Raw genomic sequence first — 21,863 nt, 5'->3', positions numbered from 1 at the left:
TTGATACAATTGTTGGTGTAACTTTAGTCACATGAGAATATTTGACATTAATTAAATACTCAGTAAACAACTTAACTGTCAATATAAACTTCGACAAGGATGGGATCTTTAACGTCATAAACATGTGTCTAAAAATGTGTGTTCACTAGTTACATTAGTTAGTTAGATTCCTTCATTACTCCCACAAGGGGACTTTAGGTTTACAGCAAAGACACATATAATAAAAGAGAAACACTAAAGAGTAAACACAACCGAATAAAAATTCAATTAAAGAGAAACAGACATGAATAGCAAGAAAACACTTAGACAAGTAGAAAGTTTAGGTTTTTTTTTTTTTTATTGTTAATGTACTAGTTATAAATAATATTTCCATTTAGTTCTCTTTAGTCTTATTTGTATCTAGTGCAATTGTATTTTACAACAAAACAAGTACATTTTTGAATATCTGGAATAGTTCTAACACAAAAATATAAATAATAATGAGAGGAAATAAATTTCAATTAGATTTAAACTGTGTTCTTTTTATCTTAGATATTACGCAGCATTTTTATGTATTATCTTTGAGATCTTAACATTTACAATAACTGTATTACCTTCATTCGTAAGCTGTGTTTTTCTTATCATCATTTTTCAGCACTGTAGTTGTTGTAGTCCTTTTGACATTTTTAGTAGTCATTTAAGGTAAGGTAAAGGTAAGGTAAAACTTTATTGATCCCTCAGGAGGTCTCCTTTGGGAAATTGTTTTTTACCAATAGCCAGCAATTTTTCATAAACAATAAAAAATAATACATAAAAAATAAAATAAGAAGAACATAAAGAGGAAGAACAAGATTGCAGAATTTACCTTAATCCTTAATCTCACAGCTCAATGATTGCATCAATTAATGATGTTTTTTTGGTGCAGCAAATGTTTTGTGCAGAGACAGCATCTGTTTGACCACATAAGAACGCATTTCGAGGAGAAACCGTACACCTGCTCCCAGTGCGGAAAAGGATTTTTTCATTGCAGGACTTTGGACAGATTCAAAAGAAGTCACAGAGCAGATGAAGTTTCTGCCAGTCAGTTAACAATTACTGCGATGCTCTCTAACCAAATCAAGATGTTTTTACACAGTAAATACACAGACAAGAATGTATGTAGTCTTGAAAATGTTTGGAAAAAGTTTCCAAACGTAATAAAATAATAAATCATGGCGTGCTATTAAAAGTGCCATGTTGAGGTCATGAGGTTTAAACACATTTAGCATGTTCTTCTATAAAAATATATATTTTGAGCACTTTGTGATATGTAAGATTGTTGGTGTAACTTCAGTGAAATCAGAATATTTCACACTAATTTAACAATTAACTATCAATATAAAACTTCGACGAAGATGGGATTCGAACCCACGCGTGCAGAGCACAATGGATTAGCAGTCCATCGCCTTAACCACTCGGCCACCTCGTCTGTTTTCATGGTCAGCTGCTCCCTGATGTGCCTAAATTCTAGATTACAAACTCAACACTGGATACCATAAACACATTTTTTTCCCGGGCCTCTGGGTCACCTTGACCTAGAGCACGGGTGTCAAACTGGTCCAGAAAAGGGTCAGGGTGGTGTAGGTTTTTGTTCCAACCAGTCAAGCACACATGAGTTAACCAGTCAGGTGTCGCCTTAAACAAGCAACACCTGACTGACAATTAATTGAAGACTGTCTTTAGACGCCTGATTGGTTCAACTATACAGTATGTGTTGTGACTGGTTGGAACAAAAACCTACACCACCCTGACCCTTTTCTGGACCAGTTTGACATCCTTGACCTAGAGACACAAGTGTCCTCTCCCAAAAAATATAAATGACTAATGAGAGGAGGAGATAAACTTCAATTAGATCTAACTGCCATCCAATTTGCACTGTCCTCTCTTTAATCTTTTATGTTACACAGCATTTTTTATTGCTTATATTTGATCATCAATATTATAATATCTTTATACTTAAGCTTTAACGATGATATTGCAATATTCTTTTATACATTTACAGTAAAAAACTTTTAAAAAAACTTGTATCGATTTACAAAGTCACCTAAAGTGCACACGGCACTAACTTTTGATTTGAAGAACGCACTTTTCTCCTGTTACCACAGACGAGGTGGCCGAGTGGTTAAGGCGATGGACTGCTAATCCATTGTGCTCTGCACGCGTGGGTTCGAATCCCATCCTCGTCGAGGCAAATTTTAACTCAAGGTATAAAAAAATCAGACATTAGTATTACAAGCAATGCCTTTATCTCAGATAGGATACCTAGTAAGAATTATATTGTGAGAATCATCCGTCTGGATCTGCGACTTTATTGTGGAGAAACCAGATCATTTCTCATCTGTCGCTTCCTCACCAGACGAGTTCAGGTCTTTGGGGGAAGAGTATCATTCCAGGGACCCCTGCCGTGGATCCTCAGGACACGTTAGCGATGTCAAAGACGAGAGACGTTAAATACGTGAACAAAGAATGATGACATCCAACTGTTGTTTCGAAGCAAGTTACCAAACGGAATAAAAAAAAATGAATCATGGCTTTAAAAAGAACATTTTGAGGTCGTAATGTTTGAACACATTCACCACGTCCCTCTACAAATATATATATATATAAAACTTCTAAGGATGTATGACATGTGATGGACTTTTGATACAATTGTTGGTGTAACTTTAGTCACATGACAATATTTGAGAGTAATTTATTGAAGAAATTAACCTTCGCTGTAAACACAGTAAACAACTTAACCTTCAATATAAAACTTCGACGAGGATGGGATTCGAACCCACGCGTGCAGAGCACAATGGATTAGCAGTCCATCGCCTTAACCACTCGGCCACCTCGTCTGTCCTCATACGCAGACACTCCCTGCTGTGACTAAACTCTAGATCAAGGTTTCAGTTTCATCTGAAGCGAGCGAGTTTCTATCTTTGACGTCATAAACAAGTGTCTGAAAATGTGCGTTCACTAGTTAGATTAGTTAGTTAGATTCCTTCACTAGTCCCTTGTGGGACTTTAGGTTTACAGCAAAGACACACACAATAAAAGAGAAACACTAAAGAGTAACAAACACAATAAACACAACTGAATAAAAATTCAATAAAAGACATGAATAGCAAGAAAACACTTTAAAAAGTAAATAGGATAAAGTTGAGGTTTTTTTTTATGTACTAGTTATAAATAATATTTCCATTAAGTTTTCTTTAGTCTTATTTGTATCTAGTGCAATTGTATTTTACTACAAAACAAGTATATTTTTAAATATCTGGAATAGTTCTAACACAAACATATAAATAACTAATGAGAGGAAATACATTTCAATTAGATTTTACTTGCATTTAATTTCTACTGTGTACTTTCTTATCTTAGATATTACGCATCGTGATATTGCAATATTCTTTTATACATTTACAAAAAAAAAATCAAAAATGTTCCACAACTATACAATTTACAATTGCCTACAAATCGCGAACAGCATAAAAATGGTGCGACACACTTTTATGACATGGACCTACAGACGAGGTGGCCGAGTGGTTAAGGCGATGGACTGCTAATCCATTGTGCTCTGCACGCGTGGGTTCGAATCCCATCCTCATTGAGGTGAATTTTAACTTAAGGTATAATAAAAACGGACATTTAGTATTTACAAGCATTATCTTTATCTTGAATAGTAAGAACTATTGTGAATAATTGTATTGTGAGAATCATCCGTCTTGATCTGCAACTTTATTGTGGAGAAACCAGATCATTTCTTATCTGTCGCTTCCTCACCAGACGAGTTCAGTTCTTGGGGAAGAGTATCTCTCCGGGTACTCCTGCCGTGGATCCTCAGGACACGTTAGAGATGTTAAAGACGAGAGACGGTAAATACGCGGTCAAAGAATGATGACATCTAACGATTAAAGGTCTGCTCTCATGAGGGAGAGTTTTTAACTTTTCTTCTGCTCTCCTACGTTGTCACGTGAATTTTTCGAAGCAAGTTTCCAAACGGAATAAAAAATAATGAATCATGGCTTTAAAAAGAACATTTTGAGGTTGTAAGGTTTGAACAACATTCACCACGTCCCTCTACAAATATAAATATATAAATGTATAAACCTTCTAAGGATGTTTGACATATGGGGACTTTTAATACAATTGTTGGTGTAACTTCAGTCAAATGAGAGTATTTGACATTAATTTATTGAACAACTTAACCTTCGCTGTAAACACAGTAAACAACTTAACCTTCAATATAAAACTTCGACGAGGATGGGATTCGAACCCACGCGTGCAGAGCACAATGGATTAGCAGTCCATCGCCTTAACCACTCGGCCACCTCGTCTGACTTCTTTCACAGACACTCCCTGCTGTGACGAAACTCTAGATCAAGGTTTCAGTTTCATTTGAAGGGAACGAGTTTCTATCTTTGACGTCATAAACATGTGTCTGAAAATGTGCGTTCACTAGTTAGATTAGTTAGTTAGATTCCTTCACTAGTCCCACAAGGGGACTTTAGGTTTATAGCAAAGACACACAACAAAAGAGAAACACTAAAGAGTAACAAACACAATAAAAGAGAAAAACAACCGAATAAAAATATAACGATGTGACTAAATTCTATATTATAGACTCAACACTTGATACTATGAACACATTTGTTTCCAGGCCTCTGGGTCACCTTGACCTAGAGACAACACAAGTGTCCTCACCCAAAAAATATAAATGACTAATGCGAGGAGATAAACTTCAATTAGATCTAACTGCCATCCAATTTTCATTGTCCTCTTTTTAATCTTTTATGTTTCGCAGCATTTCTATTTCTTGTTCTATTACAATATCTTTATACTCAAGCTTTGTTTTTTCTTTGAGTACTTGTTTTTGTATCAGTGTGAGCCTCTGAATACAGATATTTAACACATACAGCAGAATTGACCTTAATCTAACAACACATTGACTGATGATATTGCAAAATTCTTTCATACATTTACAGTAAAATAAATAAAAAAGTGTTCCACAATAATACAATTGACAGTTGCCTACAAATCACAAACAGAACAAACATTCCCGAACGCACTTTTTCCTCAGGTAGCTACAGACGAGGTGGCCGAGTGGTTAAGGCGATGGACTGCTAATCCATTGTGCTCTGCACGCGTGGGTTCGAATCCCATCCTCGTCGTGGTGGATTTTAACTGAAGGTATAATAAAAAAACGGACATTTAGTATTACAAGCATTGCCTTTATCTCGGATAGTAAGAACTATGGTGAAGAATTGTATTGTGTGCCCTGCTGCCATCAGACTCCACAACAAGAACACACCAAGATAACTATTTAACTGCACCTCTTGTTATTTATGTAAATATGATTGTGTATATATTATATAGCGCAGATTTATCTTTTATTCTATTTAGATTTTCTTTCTCGTTTTTATTTCTGGGTGTTTTTATTTCTCTTGCTGTTGTTAAACCGAATTTCCCCTCGCGGGACTAATAAAGGTTTTCTGATTCTGATTCTGATTCTGAATCATCCGTCTGGATCTGCGACTTTATTGTCGCTTCCTCACCAGACGAGTTCAGTTATTGGGGGAAGAGTATCACTCCGGTTCCCTCAGGATATGTTAGAGATGATAAAGACAAGAGACGGTAAATACGCAAACAAAGAATGATGACATCCAATTGTTAAACGATGCAAGGTCTGCTCTTTGAGGGAGAGTTTTTAACTTTTCTTCTGCTCTCCTACGTTGTCACGTGAATTGTTTCGAAGCAAGTTTCCAAACGGAATAAAAAATAATGAATCATGGCTTTAAAAAGAACATTTTGAGGTTGTAAGGTTTGAACACTTTCACCACGTCCCTCTACAAATATATATATATATATATATATATATATATGTGTGTATAAAACTTCTATGGATGTATGACATGTTAAGGACTTTTGATACAATTGTTGGTGTAACTTCAGTCACATGAGAATATTTGACATTAATTTATTGAACAAATTAACCTTAACAGTCAATATAAAACTTCGACGAGGATGGGATTCGAACCCACGCGTGCAGAGCACAATGGATTAGCAGTCCATCGCCTTAACCACTCGGCCACCTCGTCTGTGTTCTTGTTCAGCCACTCCCGGTTGTGACTAAACCCTATATTACAGACTCAACACAATGGATACCATAAACACATTTGTTTCCAGGCCTCCGGGTCACCTTGACCTAGAGACAACACAAGTGTCCTCACCCAAAAAATATAAATGCCTAATGAGAGGAGGAGATAAACTTCAATTAGATCTAACTGCCATCCAAATATCCTCTTTTTAATCTTTTATGTTACATTATGTTTGCATTAGACAGTGATTATGTCACTAAACTGGCTCTTTAACCAAATCCACTTGAACTTAAATAAGACCAAATTCAATCTTTGTAAAACACTTGAATTGAATATTAGACATGAAGATTATTTAACAGTTGTTTTTTTTAGGTTGTTCCAAAGACTTTAAATCTATTCTATGTGCTTCAAGATACTTTCAATTCTCACATCAGTGAGTGTTATGTTATATTTAGTCATTCCCTCACAGTAGGTGTTGCACATTATTTAGAAATGTTTAAAAACATGTATATTTTGTTAAATTGACGTGTGAAATTATTGAATGCACCACACAAGTTCCGCATTTCGCAATAGTCTAGTACAGTGGCTTGGTTTTACAATTTTTTTTTTACAAATTTACAATGAAAAATACTCGTTTCACAACGACATGCTTTACAATGGCCACTAAATAGTGCACACGGCACTAAATTTTGATTTGGAGGACGCACCTTTTCACGACACCACAGACGAGGTGGCCGAGTGGTTAAGGCGATGGACTGCTAATCCATTGTGCTCTGCACGCGTGGGTTCGAATCCCATCCTCGTCGAGGCAAATTTTAACTCAAGGTATAAAAAATCAGACATTAGTATTACAAGAATTGCCTTTATCTCAGATAGGATACCTAGTAAGAATTGTATTGTGAGAATCATCCGTCTGGATCTGCAACTTTATTGTGGAGAAACCAGATCATTTCTCATCTGTCGCTTCCTCACCAGACGCGTTCAGTTCTTTGGGGGAAGAGTATCACTCCGAGTACTCCTGCCATGGATCCTCGGGACACGTTAGAGATGTTAAAGACGAGAGACGTTAAATACGTGAACAAAGAAAGATGACATCCAACTGTATGGACAATTTTGAGGTTGTAAGGTTTGAACACTTTCACCACGTCCCTCTACAAATATAAATATATAAATGTATAAACCTTCTAAGGATGTTTGACATATGGGGACTTTTGATACAATTGTTGGTGTAACTTCAGTCAAATGAGAGTATTTGACATTAATTTATTGAACAACTTAACCTTCGCTGTAAACTCAGTAAACAACTTAACATTAACCTTCAATATAAAACTTCGACAAGGATGGGATTCGAACCCACGCGTGCAGAGCACAATGGATTAGCAGTCCATCGCCTTAACCACTCGGCCACCTCGTCTGACTTCTTTCACAGACACTCCCTGCTGTGACTAAACTCTAGATCAAGGTTTCAGTTTCATCTGAAGGGAACGAGTTTCTATCTTTGACGTCATAAACATGTGTCTGAAAATGTGCGTTCAATACTAGTTAGATTAGTTAGTTAGATTCCTTCACTAGTCCCACAAGGGGACTTTAGGTTTATAGCAAAGACACACAATAAAAGAGAAACACTAAAGAGTAACAAACACAATAAAAAAGAAAAACAACCAAATAAAAATATAACGATGTGACTAAATTCTATATTATAGACTCAACACTTGATACTATGAACACATTTGTTTCCAGGCCTCCGGGTCACCTTGACCTAGAGACAACACAAGTGTCCTCACCCAAAAAATATAAATGACTAATGCGAGGAGATAAACTTCAATTAGATCTAACTGCCATCCAATTTTCATTGTCCTCTTTTTAATCTTTTATGTTTCGCAGCATTTCTATTTCTTGTTCTATTACAATATCTTTATACTCAAGCTTTGTTTTTTCTTTGAGTACTTGTTCTTGTATCAGTGTGAGCCTCTGAATACAGATATTTAACACATACAGCAGAATTGACCTTAATCTAACAACACATTGACTGATGATATTGCAAAATTCTTTCATACATTTACAATAAAATAAATAAAAAAGTGTTCCACAATAATACAATTGACAGTTGCCTACAAATCACAAACAGAACAAACATTCCGGAACACACTTTTTCCTCAGGTAGCTACAGACGAGGTGGCCGAGTGGTTAAGGCGATGGACTGCTAATCCATTGTGCTCTGCACGCGTGGGTTCGAATCCCATCCTCGTCGTGGTGGATTTTAACTGAAGGTATAATAAAAAAACAGACATTTAGTATTACAAGCATTGCCTTTATCTCGGATAGTAAGAACTATGGTGAAGAATTGTATTGTGAGAATCATCTGTCTGGATCTGTGACTTTATTGTCGCTTCCTCACCAGACGAGTTCAGTTATTGGGGGAAGAGTATCACTCCGGTTCCCTCAGGACATGTTAGAGATGTTAAAGACAAGAGACGGTAAATACGCAAACAAAGAATGATGACATCCAATTGTTAAACGATGCAAGGTCTGCTCTTTGAGGGAGAGTTTTTAACTTTTCTTCTGCTCTCCTACGTTGTCACGTGAATTGTTTCGAAGCAAGTTTCTAAACGGAATAAAAAATAATGAATCATGGCTTTAAAAAGAACATTTTGAGGTTGTAAGGTTTGAACACTTTCACCACGTCCCTCTACAAATATATATATATATATATATATATATATATATATATATATATATATATGTGTGTGTATAAAACTTCTATGGATGTATGAGATGTTAAGGACTTTTGATACAATTGTTGGTGTAACTTCAGTCACATGAGAATATTTGACATTAATTTATTGAACAAATTAACCTTAACAGTCAATATAAAACTTCGACGAGGATGGGATTCGAACCCACGCGTGCAGAGCACAATGGATTAGCAGTCCATCGCCTTAACCACTCGGCCACCTCGTCTGTGTTCTTGTTCAGCCACTCCCGGTTGTGACTAAATCCTATATTACAGACTCAACACAATGGATACCATAAACACATTTGTTTCCAGGCCTCCGGGTCACCTTGACCTAGAGACAACACAAGTGTCCTCACCCAAAAAATATAAATGCCTAATGAGAGGAGGAGATAAACTTCAATTAGATCTAACTGCCATCCAAATATCCTCTTTTTAATCTTTTATGTTACATTATGTTTGCATTAGACAGTGATTATGTCACTAAACTTTCTCTTTAACCAAATCCACTTGAACTTAAATAAGACCAAATTCAATCTTTGTAAAACACTTGAATTGAATATTAGACATGAAGATTATTTAACAGTTGTTTTTTTTAGGTTGTTCCAAAGACTTTAAATCTATTCTATGTGCTTCAAGATACTTTCAATTCTCACATCAGTGAGTTTTATGTTATATTTAGTCTTTCCCTCACAGTAGTTGTTGCACATTATTTAGAAATGTTTAAAAACATGTATATTTTGTTAAATTGACGTCTGAAATTATTGAATGCACCACACAAGTTCCGCATTTCGCAATAGTCTAGTACAGTGGCTTGGTTTTACAATTTTTTTTTTACAAATTTACAATGAAAAATACTCGTTTCACAACGACATGCTTTACAATGGCCACTAAATAGTGCACACGGCACTAATTTTTGATTTGCAGGACGCACCTTTTCACGACACCACAGACGAGGTGGCCGAGTGGTTAAGGCGATGGACTGCTAATCCATTGTGCTCTGCACGCGTGGGTTCGAATCCCATCCTCGTCGAAGTTTTCTGTTGACATATAAGCTTAAGTTGTTGTTACAGCGAAGGTTAAGTTGCCCAATAGATTAATGACATGTTGCCATTTTCGTGCTGTTTGCGATTTGTATGCAACTGTAAATTGTATAATTGTGGAACATGTTTGTTTGTTTTTTATTGTAACTGTATAAAATAATATTGCAATATCATGATGCGTAATATCTAAGATAAGAAAGTACACAGTTTAAATTAAATGGAAGTAAAATCTAATTTTAACTCAAGGTATAATAAAATCAGACATTTATTATATAATATATTAGTATTACATCCTTTATCTCGGATAGGATTCCTAGTAAGAAGTATTGTGACTTTGTGATTTTAAAAGGAAATAAATACATTTTAGATAATACATTATTTATAATAATTATTTGTTATTGAATTTGACCAAAGACAATTGAAAGGACATGATACGGGTAGCTATTTGTTCGGGGGAGCAGCGCCACCGTGTGTTTTAACGTAGTTACTACGGAAGAACAGAGTTTGGTGATGGTAGATCAGTTGGTTTAGAACGTTAACCTGTCACCTGTCAGGTGTTGAGACATAGAGGCTTTTTTTAGTCATTGAAAACTATCAGCATTTAACATAGATCTGAGATCATTTATCATTTTGAGATCAAGAGATTATTCATTCAATAATTTCATTTGAGCATCTTAATTGTACGAAAACATCTACGTTTCCTTGTGACTTAATTATTTTACATTTATAAAAAAAAAACAACCTTTAAGTTGATCATTGATTAATTTACCTACTGAGGTCGTTGTTACTTTTTCTTATTAATTGTAATGTATCGAGTTTCTTTATTTCTTTTGTATTAAATTGAATTTCCTTTCAGTTTAACTAGTTCTAATTACCCAGAGTTGATTTATGCAGTTTAGATCTGTTGCCATTTGTGAGTGACATGTTGGTCAACAATAACGCAGTGAGTAGTAACCAATGGGAGAAGCCCGACTAATCAGACAGAGGTAAGCAAATGTTATTTATTTTATGTTCACTCTTCTGAAAAAAAACAAAAAAACACTTAGCTGGTTGATTTTTTTGACAGAAATCATAACTGAAAAGACCAAAGTAAAACAGAAAGCAGAGAACGGTGTGACAGAAAACTTAATAAAAAAACAAACAAAAACAAGGTTTTTCCCATTTTTTCTCCTGAAGCGACAAAAAGCAACAAAAACTCATCAGCTTGGAGCTTCAATTCTGACGACACAGATCTCCCTTTGCAGGTAACGCCTCAGGTGTTATTGCTCTACAAATTGAGGATTCTGACAGCTTTTAAAACGAAAAAGTAAATCTCTTTGAATTTACAGTACAAGATGAAACATAAGTTTGACGCCTGTGTCAAAGTTCATAATTAGATTTCACGATTCTAACGTGGATCAGGCGGCAGGTGAAATCTCATCCGACGCACACATGTAACTTTGCTTCTTCCAGAAAAAGCCTTTTAAATAAAATAATGTCCGTACAAGCTAGCCGGGGCGACACACATGCCTTTGAGCCTCATCGCGGCTCAAGACTGGATATTTAATCACACACACAATTCGATGGTAGATTCCCGACCATCGACCCCTCACCACTCGCTGCTGATCCTGATTTGTTCTACAGCATTTGTGATGTCATCGGTGAACACGAGATCCACGCCAGCGAGACGATGGTCATGTGACCTCAAGACCCATCAACACAAAAAGTAAAAAAAAGTTGACTTTCTAATTCATTTCCTGTTGGACAGGGATTTTTAATCTGAAAAATGTTTCCTTCACCGGTTTATTCTTCCCCGTTTCATTGTTCATCCCTTTGGTTCAGACGAGGACACGTCCATCTCCTCCCGCCCGTCGCTTTGGTTCAAGTGAGCAGACGAGCGACGAGGGGACGAGGCAGCACCACAAGGCTTTAGTGAGCGACGGAGCCGAAATTCGGGACCGGATCTGGGCCGGGATTCTAGGTTGTAGAAAAACCTCTGGGGGTTTCATGAGTGTTATTGCGTGTTATTTGTTGCGCAGCTGCTCCAGCTGGTCCTGGTATTCCGTGAACAGTCTCTGGAAACGCAGGTTTTCTCCGATGAGTGGCAAGACTTCCCGCAGCAGCTCCCGTTTACGGAGACCCTGGACAAGCAGGAGACACGGATCAAAAGTCAACCAAATCAAGTTTATCAAAGTTTATGTTTACATACACACGAGAGATTGTCCCGGAATTTTTTTTTTTTTTTATACCATATTTTGAGGTTGTTAGTAGCAAATAGTCATCAGTCTCTCAGTTCCTGCCTGCCATCTTTCCTCATTTGAACGCATCGCAAGTGTCTCAATATGAAGGCGGCTAGCCAAGCAGCATCCGCTAAAATCAAGCTTAAAATATAGACTCGTTTCATTTTTTCTGGATCGATGGATGGATGTCACAGACGAGCACTACATAGGTATATGGAGGTTTTCAAGCGTGTCATGCTGAAGGAAGATTAAACTGAGCTGCAGTCGCTACATTAAAATGAACATAGATTTTTGTCTAAATCTCTAAAAATGAACACATTACTCCGAAGATATTCACAAACTTTGGTCGGGAGGAAAATGAGTGAAGTTGGAAATTTAGATTAATTATCACTTCATCACTTTTCAAACTAGTTTGGTCGTGACAGTTCCACCTCCAGGACAGCAGGTTATGCTGTGACTTTAATTGACAGTGATGTGATGAAAGTATTCTTTCTCCAGATGAAGTTGTTATAAATATGCCACACATGTATTGTCGGCTCGTACCAGAGTGGTTGGCTCCCACGCCGAGCTCGCCGATCTGTGAACTGGACCCAGCAGATCCGAGCAGAGTCCTCTGAGACGATGCTCTGAACCTGCAGACAGTGTCGAAGCTTATAGACTTGGACTGGAAAAATAAATGATGGTCGCTGGCATTCAGTGACGTACCTTCGTTGACTAAGAAACGCCCGTAGACGAGCAGCCAGTAGCGGTACTCCTGCGCGGACTGCAGGATCAGAGCGGCGGCCAGCTGGTTCTCCAGGAAAGCCATGGTCATTCCCTGCTGCAGGTGGTGGGGCGTGGACGAGAGACGGGACGCGATCCGGCCAACGCTGCGAGGGGAACGGACCCTTAGCGCCGTGACTCGGACTCGAGAGGAGAAAACAAGGAGGTTTCTTACTTGAGGTTACGGCCCTGCATGATGGCCAGAGGCCCCGAGGAGCCGGGAGAGTCCTGGGAGGGCAGGCAGTTCCGGAAGTCGGCACATTGGACGAGCGAGTCTCCCCGGTCCGACACCAGCGTCCTTAGATTAAAAATAAGAAAATCCAACAACTGTGTCAATCCAAACGTTGTGTTGACAACGCAAAGAGACACTTTTAATCTCAGAGATTAAAAGATAATTTTCTGGGATTAAAGTTAATTTATGATCCAACAATTCCCTGAAGAACGTAGCAAGAGAAGGAAAGACAGAAAGGATAAACTAGTATAAAAGGAGTAAAATCAGAGAATAAATTAATCCTACAACCGAGTTGGACATCAGATTGACAACCAGGGGTGTAAGAAAATATAGCTAAACTTAAATATTGTAATTTATTTTTGAAGATATGGCACCGATATTTAAAAGCAATATATATATATTTTTTTCTAATTGTAGCACAATATTATTTATATAAGGTGTTTATATATATTTTTTAATTCACAATTAAAATGCAAATATTTTCATGTTTGTTAATTTTGCAAATGTATCTTCTGGCCGCTAGTTGGCAGCTAAAGGAACAATAATACCTGGGAGATTCCAGCAATGACTGAGGATGAGAGGATACAGTGGACTCCGGCAGCCTTTAAAGCTGATGTTTGGACATATTTTGGTTGTAAATTCTGCAACACCAGAGTCAAGTACTCGAGAATACTACACATATATATATTTGCGAATAGACATTGTCAACAGTCCGTCTTTGTGGGTCTGTTGTCGTTTTTGTGCGTTGACAACAACTTGGATGATTTGTAAAACCAAGTCTCACCAAGTTTCCAGCGAGGTGCTGAAGCAGTACGACTTCCCGTTCGACAGTCCGACGACAGGAACTCCCTGCTGAGTCAGCAGAGACTGAGATATCGTCACATCTGGACCTGGAGACGCATTATTGTTTCTGTCAGTACACAGCAACAAAAGTATGACGTCACTAATGTCTCACCGGACAAAATGGCTGCCAGAGACTCATTCTTCACCAGAGACTTTTGCTTGAGAACGTCCCTGAAAACAAGTTATGGACAAAATAAAGATAAATAAATAGACAGAAAAAAACAGCTGACTACACAACTTTAAATGTGCTCAGTTTGTAAACGCACCAGACGGAAAGCGTCGCTCCAGCCGTCAGCGCCATGACGAAGTGGGCTGTGCAGTTCAGGGCCGACGCCGGCGTGGCCAGTTGGATGGAGGGGAGGAGCCGCCGCCCACAAGTCGAATAGATGGAGAGCATCCGGTCATCACAGGCCACTGCGATGACGTCACTGAGCAGAGACCGCCACAAAACTAAATTTAAGCTCAGTTGACACTTTAATTAAGTTTTTATGGCGACATTTTAACCACCCCGTGTTTAAATGTGTGTGTGTAAGTGTGTTTATGTATAAGTGTGTGTTCTTCACCTGCTCCCTGCTGCAGTGACCACAGAGCTGGGAAGCAACGCGTTCCAGTCCCTTCCGTCCTTAGAACAACGCAACTGGCTGAGTTTCGAACCAGCAACCGCTGACACCTCATTCTCTACGGCCAGCAAGACGGACGGCTCAATGCAAACCTGCAAAAAATATACACATGGACGGACACACACACACAAATGAGTGATTTTCTTCTGGATGTCTAGACAATCTTTTCATCTGTAGACTTTAAAATGATCATCGACAGAGTCTGGAAATGCACTCTGACTTGGGGAATGTTCACCTGCAAGCTGAAGCTCTTCTGGATGTTTGGAGTTGGAAGTTTGAGAGCCGCAACAGGAGAAGGAAGCGGGGCCGCTGCCCGGCTGGGTTCTCGCTCAACTACAGGCATGATCTGCGCAAGAAGAACCGTCGGAAATTAAAAACTTAAAACAAAGTTCTGATACATCGCTCAGCAGGGTATTTGACGTGTGCACCCACCTGAGTGAAGGGCTGAGCGATGGGCGCCGTCGCCTTGTCTTTCCTCGGTCGACCCTTCTTCCTTTTCTCTACGACTTCCGCTCCATCCATCAGAAGATCAGCTTTCCTCTTGCCGAGCGTCAGGTTTTTGTTGATGGAAGCCATTTTGTCCTCGCTGTCGCTGCTCGAATCCTCTTTGGTTTTCACGTCTTTGAGGAGGGAGATGACGTCTTTGGGCCTGATTGAGAAACAAGACTTTAACTGACGAGCTCTTACTTTTGGTTTCACAAGTCTACGGACATTTTTCATTTTAAACAAATCAGAACTTTAAAAAGCCTCTAATGATGTTTAATGAAAATCATCATCTTGAAGTTGATTTGCGTAACAGAAGAAAGTTTGTAGATAATGTTTTTAGGTTTGAAAGAACAATTATTTTAGTCACCTGTCGGGTGTGAGTCCGGTGATGGAGGAAAAGGTGGTCGTGACCCCGGGAGTGGCCTTTGACCTCTCAGTGAACCTGGAGTCCAAAGCTTTCATGGGCTCGATCTTGGTAGCGGAGGTTAGCAGCAAAGTGGACTTCACACTTGAGAGAGAAATCAGAGAAAACATTAACATTTGCACACAAACAACTATTCTCGCCTCACATACCCGTCCTTGTTGTCCTCGAGGCTCTTGGCGGCGCTGCCCGGCGGCTGCAGGGTCAGCAGCGGGTCCTGGCTGGTACGCAGGCCCATGGACGAGCTCTGTCCCGGGCTGGAGTCGGAGCTGAGTTGCGAGTTGAGCTGGCTGGACGGGAGGATGGGAACGCTGTTGAAGAGAGCTGGAGAGAAATCTCTGAGAAGAGAAGGACGACAATCAGGAACCTCGTCACAACATTTGCAATGAGCTGTACATTAACAAACTAGAGAGCCATTGAGCTGACATAAACAACTTCTGATGAATTATTTTCTTAATTGGAAAACATTGTTTGTGGTCAGCAAAGTTACTTCTCATCCCACACACACAATAACAATATACTGAGCATATCTGTAACCTGTCAAACACTGTGACTGACACTTTTGTAGTTCACTAGAAACAAAACTGTAAATATGTTTCTTTTAATCGTTATTAGTAACAGCTACGGTTGAATGATTTTTTTTCTATTCAAATCGACGGTCTCAACACAGGTTAGAGGTTAAAAAAAGAACATAAATTTTCTTTTTTTTTGGCTTGAATTAAAAAAGTGCAAACACATCACTAATTTGTGAGATATTTATAATTTGTAATGTTGTCCATTCCAGGTGTGTTGTGCAATCAATTCATCTCATTAATCATAATATGTAGGCCAGGACTGTAGGAAAGGAGTGTTATACGATTCTATCAAATGTTTAACAAAAACACATCACAATATTGGGTAAAATATTTAAATAAATTAGAAAAATTGAATAAAAAAAAAAAAAAGTTGAAATTAAATTCTGAAATGATTCCGCCCAAGTTAGAAGTGCAGTAAAAATGTTTATGTATTCACCCCGTGTCCAGTTGAGCAATACACAGTGGCGTGATTCTTCTTCTGCCATCAGCCGTTCGTGTCTCCACCTGCTTCTTAAGGAGATTCTGAACAAACAAAATAAAAGTCTCACAAACTATCCGATGATAATACTTTGTATCCGAGATGACACTCACCTTCCTGATGTCCTCCAGTGACTCTCCGTTCATCACACTGTTCAGTTTGGGGGTGGAGGACTCGGGTCCGGCGGTGGTGTGTCCCGAGTTGTTCTGAGCAGAGTTCTGTCTCTCCTGCTGGTACTTGAGCATCTCTGGATTCTCGATGATGGTGGTCGAGAGCTGAGCCTCTGTGCTGGTGATGGCAAGACTCTTCCCGTAGATGTTCGAATGGATGGTGTTCTGACACGAATACATGGTTTCAGGTGTAGTTAGAATTTTCCAGGTTGTTTAAGGAGGTGATTTGAAATGTCGTAAAACACTGAACCAACATATTGTTAAGAGCTATTTGATCATCTTCATCATCAGTTTAAACTGGCTATTTATATTAAAGATTTACCTTCTCTTCTTCATTCAGGGGGTCTCCGAGCTCATCCAGTGAGAAATCCAGATACGCCACAGTCCCATCCATGGAACAAACCAACATCCCAAGACCTGTCAGGGTCCTGAAGCACCACAGAAGCCATCACGTGACCACAAATATAAAGACATTAAACACAATTTAAAGATTCAGACTCACCAGGAAATATCCATAATTGACTTGTCGAACAGGTCGTGGATGACCACCAGGGGTCGCTTTAACGCCGTAAGCTGCAAAGACAGTTGTTGATTAATTATAGAACCTACAAAAGCTCCAAAGATCTGAACAATGTGACGTTTGAAGCAGACTGAACTGACCCAGACGGATAGCGAGCGATCTTTACTGCCTACGGCACAGCAGCAGTACGGGCAGCCGGGTTTTGGGGCGCTGCCGTTTTTCTGCTTCTTCTTGAAAATCTTAGGGTTGAATTTCTACAGAACGAAACGATGAGGGTGAGAAATATTAATACAAAGATAGAAAGAAATGTATCAATATTAAGCAGTGTAATATTATATAATAAGCACTGTATTGATTTAGAGATTAAAAAAGCATCATTATTTTCTTTCTTTGCTTTCAAATCTGACTTATTTTTAAAGTATTTAACGTTTTAAATTTTAATACAATATTTGTAAAAAATTCTACTTTTAAAATGTAACATTTATAGAGTTAGACAAGATACAGTCGACCCAAGCAGCTTTTCAATCTGATGTTTGTACATATTTTGGTTTCAAAACAAATGAAAGCAGTTATGATTTTGTAAAGAGTCATGTGACTGTAAAGTCAAGTACTTGACAATACTACAAATATATCCTTTTTCCCAAAATATATCAATTTATCATATAGTTGTCCCAGCTGTCCCATATAATATCGCCACCACTAGTAAAGATTATCAATGTGTAAGCACACATTCTACTGCAGAAGTGAACTCACCACCACAGTTACAGCTTTTCGGTGGCCGACAAAGTCCATGTTGGTCTTCCAGCCGTCCCGCTCCACGATTTGAGCGGTGGGCCCCGAGTTGTTCATTGCGTGTGCCGAGACCAGGTACTGACCGTCCGGGGACCAGGACAAACGCAGGACATGTGTCGTCCCTCCGCACTGGAGCACGAGAACACAGTAAACGTTTCAACAACAGTTCTTATTAGTTTAAACCGTTGCTGTGTCGCCTGATACCTCTGTGAAAGGTTTAGTGATGTTGGCTTCCAATTGCCAGTCCAGCGTCCTCCACACCTTCAGGCTGTGGTCGTCGGCCTGCGATGCAATGTACTTCCCAACCGGATCCCACGTCAGCCCCTTGACCAGTCCGGTGTGACCTCGTAAACACGCCACCATCTCTGCACACAAAATATGGAGCATCGTTCACAATTCCTTTGCTCAAACTTCACAACATCATGCGACGGTAGATCCAAACTCAGTTCGCTCCTACCAGGGAATTTGCGCGCGTTCCAGATGACGATGGTGTTGTCGACGCTGCAGGACGCCAGCCACACGTCGTGAGGAGACCAAGCCACGTCCATCACATCTGCAGACAAACGGTTATGTCAATCTGTGTGTTTCTACAGTGCGAACATATGACCTGCCATAAAAAGATTACATCAAAAAGTCTATTATTTCTCTGGTTCTCTCAGCGTTTCATGTTCAACGTTTCAACAAAAACTTCTTGGACTTTGTGGAAAGATTGATAAGCACTCTAAAACTACATACCTCTGCCAGGGAGAGCGATCATTTTAAATTACTACATAAAAATAGTGCATTTACACCTAACAAATTCCATGATTCAAGAAGTGTTTTGGCTCACAGCAAAAGTTTATTGACCAGAATTGGACTTTAACTTGAACATGGTCTAAACCACTGTGTCACTGAGTGTCACATTTGTGAGAACATCTTTAAATCTTTAAAGGTAACAATAAATTGTGTGACAACAGTAGAATGAAAGTCAATTATTTTAGTGATTCAACTTTATATATAAGTTTTTTGCTAGAATAGAAATGGAAATAGCAGTGGTGAGAAACTATACAAGTCAACCATTTAAAACCTTCCTTAAGACAGATACACTATAGTACATCACTAAAATTAGATCACTTTTAAACATTTTGAAACAATCCTTAAATCCATTTTTTGATGACACCTTTTAGAAAACAGTGAATGTGCTTGTTGAGCAGACAATACCTCCTGTATGGTTCCTCAGGATTGTCACACACCTCCACTGCTCTACGTTAGCAAGTTTACTGCTGGACCCGAACACCGTGCTGGGGCCGATAAAGCTGTGAGAAAGAACGATTCACAGATTAATATTTGTTTAAAATAAACAAAAGCGTAGAAGATAAGTGAGTATTAACGCACGCTGCTCTTTTCCACACCATGACCAGCTTGTCATCTCCCCCTGAGGCCAGGTAGAGGCCATTGTTGGACCAGCGCACACAGTTCACACACGCTGTTAAAACAAAACTATGGTCAGTATATTGTTATAAAGCAGCAGATTCATCACTGACTGTTTGTAGAGTCGTCACATCGAGCTGCACACTCAGAACATCTCACAAGAAGCTGCTCTGGGCTGCTTACCTAGATGATTGTCCATTTGGCAAAGCATCTTGGGAATATTCTCATTCTTCTCGTCCTCCTCCCGGAGGACCGGTGCCATGTTCCAGATCATGACTTTCCCCGAGTCCTCACCTGAAGAAGAAAACAATTAAAATCAAAAAAGAGATGATGAGTATGAAAAACATGTTTGGTTTGAGTCTGACTGAGAAAAAAAACCACCTACCTTGTCCACCGGTTGCAAATTTGGTTCCATCTGGATGAATGTCCACTGAGAAAATGGGTTTGCCTGTGACGCACAAGAAAGACGACTGTTGAATCATAGCTTAGGTTTATATTAATGCAAATTATTAAACATATTTCATTCATTTTTACATATTTTTGATATAAAAAAAGGTTGGTTTAACTTACACAATATATGCATTTTAAAACTCCCAATAAAAAGGTTCTAAACATTACAAGAATAAAACAATGTTTGAATTGGATTCCTTCCCTAAACACAGATGTTATTTAAGTCCTATAATAATTATTCTTGAGGAAAATATTTAATAATATATATATGCATTTATGTTCCAAGGGTGGTTCTAGCAAAAAAAAAAGGTTGACCAGTGCATCATGATAACTTTTAATTGATATATTTGTACATTCAGAACCTTCTTAACAATATTAAAGGAGCCGACTTGGATCTGAAAAGCATTCTTTCCAAGAGTGTGTTCAACATATCATGTTAACACACTGCTGGAAAGTCCATAAACATCAGGGAGCCTACTAAGGGAGCCTTGGTAGAGATTTTAATTTTTAATTTTACATCGTTGTCGTTTGTTGGTCAACGGCACAAACACGAACAGTTCTGAACGAGTGTCAAGTAAGTTTATAGTTGCTACAGAAATGATCAATTTGAAGGAACACAGTTGACTTGTGATTTACTTTTTTTTGGTCTTCTTACTCTTCATTTTTGAGCTACATTTTTGAGTTCAGCAGTAATCCAAAGTTTTTTAAGAATTATTTTTGTTGTTGTTGCGTGGATTGAACGAATCTTAATACAGTGTAATTTGAGGTTTATGTTTATGCTTTATGTAACAGACACATAACCGTCAACAATCATCGTTTGAAATACGTTCTAGCAAAACTAGATTTAGTAAAATAAGTGCACTAAAGAAACTGTGAGAGAAGATCAACACAAACTTAAGAGCAGGTTAGTCGTTATATTCTGCTCACGTCATCTCGACGTGAACGTTCGCTGCTGTGATGGAAATTTCCACAACTTAACGCAAACGTTTGACTCCAAGCCTTCGAGTAAACACTGGACTATCTTCCTTGAGAATTAAATGATCTCTTAAGAAATGGTTAATAGACACTTATTTTACTTTAGCCGTTGGTCAACGTTCGCAAAGTTTCCAAACTAGGAATGATACTCGTGCCCAAGCAAAACTGAGAGACTCGTTCTTATTTATTTTGGGAGATATAACGTGAAGATTGGACTAAAACGAAGTTTGCAACTTTGACATGTGTCACACTGACCAGCTAACACACAAGCTAACAGGCTAGCTGGAGTTAGCAAACATGTAGTGTCACCGGTGTCACAGATTATAAAGCCCCTAAACTCCACACGGCGCCCCTATCGTCGGGTCAAACCCCGATCCGGTCTGTTATAAAGTCGAGGGGCACGGCGGGAGAGTGCCCTGAACTCTCGTGACCCCGCCGCGTCCCGGTCAGTTGGACACCACCGACAACAAAAGCCGAACTTGGTCCAGCGGATTCCTGCAGACGCTCACCGTTGTGGCTCACCCAACTCGGCTTCAGCAGCTTCATTTTCAACCTTCGTGGGGTTTCGTCACGACATAAACTCCGACGGACTCCGCTTGGCTCGCGGGAGTCAAGCTCGGAAGCCTTTCTTTGTCTTAAACTCCGGCTGATACTTTGCTGTCTTCTCCTCTGAGCTCCATCTTTGCGGCGGCGGCAGCATCCCGGAGAGTCCGCGCTTGTGCAGGCCGGAAGACAGGCGAGGTGACACCGGCAGTCGCGTCACTCATCCCGTCAGAATAAATCCGCACGTTATTGTAACAGCAACAGAACAGGTAAAAATCATTAAATACAAACTAGTTTTTATTTTCTTGTAATCCCAAATAACTTAATCTGTGCATATAAGAAAATATTTAGCCGTCCCACTCACAACTCTATTACTTTTATATGGAGTAGACTCTTAATTTGAAAGGTTGGGAAACTAAAACGCTCATCAGCAGAATTTGAACCATCAACAACAAAACCTTCCTAGTGTCCTCACTCCACCTTGAGAGTGATGTC

General features: G+C 39.0%; 1 protein-coding gene and 12 non-coding genes across 13 annotated transcripts; 6 read left to right on the top strand and 7 right to left on the bottom strand.

Annotated features, from left to right (window-relative positions):
• Positions 1-1,365: 1,365 nt before the first annotated feature.
• On the bottom strand, positions 1,366-1,447 carry trnas-gcu (transfer RNA serine (anticodon GCU)). Its single transcript has one exon. It is a non-coding gene; the product is annotated as a tRNA-Ser (tRNA).
• A 675-nt stretch (positions 1,448-2,122) lies between these two features.
• trnas-gcu (transfer RNA serine (anticodon GCU)) lies at positions 2,123-2,204 on the top strand. The gene has a single exon. It is a non-coding gene; the product is annotated as a tRNA-Ser (tRNA).
• Positions 2,205-2,773: 569 nt separating this feature from the next.
• On the bottom strand, positions 2,774-2,855 carry trnas-gcu (transfer RNA serine (anticodon GCU)). The gene has a single exon. It is a non-coding gene; the product is annotated as a tRNA-Ser (tRNA).
• Positions 2,856-3,525: 670 nt separating this feature from the next.
• trnas-gcu (transfer RNA serine (anticodon GCU)) lies at positions 3,526-3,607 on the top strand. Its single transcript has one exon. It is a non-coding gene; the product is annotated as a tRNA-Ser (tRNA).
• A 645-nt stretch (positions 3,608-4,252) lies between these two features.
• Positions 4,253-4,334, bottom strand: trnas-gcu (transfer RNA serine (anticodon GCU)). The gene has a single exon. It is a non-coding gene; the product is annotated as a tRNA-Ser (tRNA).
• A 752-nt stretch (positions 4,335-5,086) lies between these two features.
• Positions 5,087-5,168, top strand: trnas-gcu (transfer RNA serine (anticodon GCU)). Its single transcript has one exon. It is a non-coding gene; the product is annotated as a tRNA-Ser (tRNA).
• Positions 5,169-6,013: 845 nt separating this feature from the next.
• Positions 6,014-6,095, bottom strand: trnas-gcu (transfer RNA serine (anticodon GCU)). Its single transcript has one exon. It is a non-coding gene; the product is annotated as a tRNA-Ser (tRNA).
• Positions 6,096-6,819: 724 nt separating this feature from the next.
• On the top strand, positions 6,820-6,901 carry trnas-gcu (transfer RNA serine (anticodon GCU)). Its single transcript has one exon. It is a non-coding gene; the product is annotated as a tRNA-Ser (tRNA).
• Positions 6,902-7,427: 526 nt separating this feature from the next.
• Positions 7,428-7,509, bottom strand: trnas-gcu (transfer RNA serine (anticodon GCU)). Its single transcript has one exon. It is a non-coding gene; the product is annotated as a tRNA-Ser (tRNA).
• Positions 7,510-8,264: 755 nt separating this feature from the next.
• Positions 8,265-8,346, top strand: trnas-gcu (transfer RNA serine (anticodon GCU)). Its single transcript has one exon. It is a non-coding gene; the product is annotated as a tRNA-Ser (tRNA).
• Positions 8,347-8,974: 628 nt separating this feature from the next.
• Positions 8,975-9,056, bottom strand: trnas-gcu (transfer RNA serine (anticodon GCU)). Its single transcript has one exon. It is a non-coding gene; the product is annotated as a tRNA-Ser (tRNA).
• A 724-nt stretch (positions 9,057-9,780) lies between these two features.
• Positions 9,781-9,862, top strand: trnas-gcu (transfer RNA serine (anticodon GCU)). Its single transcript has one exon. It is a non-coding gene; the product is annotated as a tRNA-Ser (tRNA).
• Positions 9,863-10,859: 997 nt separating this feature from the next.
• Positions 10,860-21,535, bottom strand: hira (histone cell cycle regulator a). The gene is made up of 25 exons (XM_087790318.1): positions 21,335-21,535; positions 19,786-19,848; positions 19,584-19,694; positions 19,365-19,455; positions 19,191-19,285; positions 18,448-18,543; positions 18,195-18,355; positions 17,952-18,119; positions 17,339-17,452; positions 17,181-17,251; positions 17,001-17,106; positions 16,622-16,843; positions 16,467-16,552; positions 15,608-15,793; positions 15,402-15,542; positions 14,981-15,197; positions 14,784-14,894; positions 14,492-14,640; positions 14,195-14,356; positions 14,041-14,099; positions 13,870-13,975; positions 13,029-13,151; positions 12,797-12,960; positions 12,635-12,723; positions 10,860-11,992 (listed from the first exon to the last, which is right to left on the bottom strand). The coding sequence occupies exons 1-25, from the start codon at positions 21,369-21,371 to the stop codon at positions 11,876-11,878; spliced, it is 3,045 nt and encodes a 1,014-aa protein (XP_087646444.1). The 5' UTR covers positions 21,372-21,535; the 3' UTR covers positions 10,860-11,875.
• Between the last annotated feature and the right edge of the window lie 328 nt (positions 21,536-21,863).

Source organism: Callionymus lyra, chromosome 1, assembly GCF_982586985.1.
Source record: "Callionymus lyra chromosome 1, fCalLyr1.hap1.1, whole genome shotgun sequence".
Classification (NCBI taxonomy): Eukaryota; Metazoa; Chordata; class Actinopteri; order Syngnathiformes; family Callionymidae; genus Callionymus; species Callionymus lyra.
This window is presented reverse-complemented; position numbering and strand designations above follow the sequence as displayed.

Bases quoted from the DNA above. Each gene is read 5' to 3' on its own strand.
- hira (XM_087790318.1), bottom strand. From the start codon at position 21,371: ATGAAGCTGCTGAAGCCGAGTTGGGTGAGCCACAACG. The intron at 17,252-17,338 runs GTCAGTTCAGTC...CTGTCTTTGCAG, and splicing joins ATCGCTCGCTATCCGTCTGG to CTTACGGCGTTAAAGCGACC. The intron at 14,641-14,783 runs GTGAACATTCCC...TATTTTTTGCAG, and splicing joins AGAAGAGCTTCAGCTTGCAG to GTTTGCATTGAGCCGTCCGT.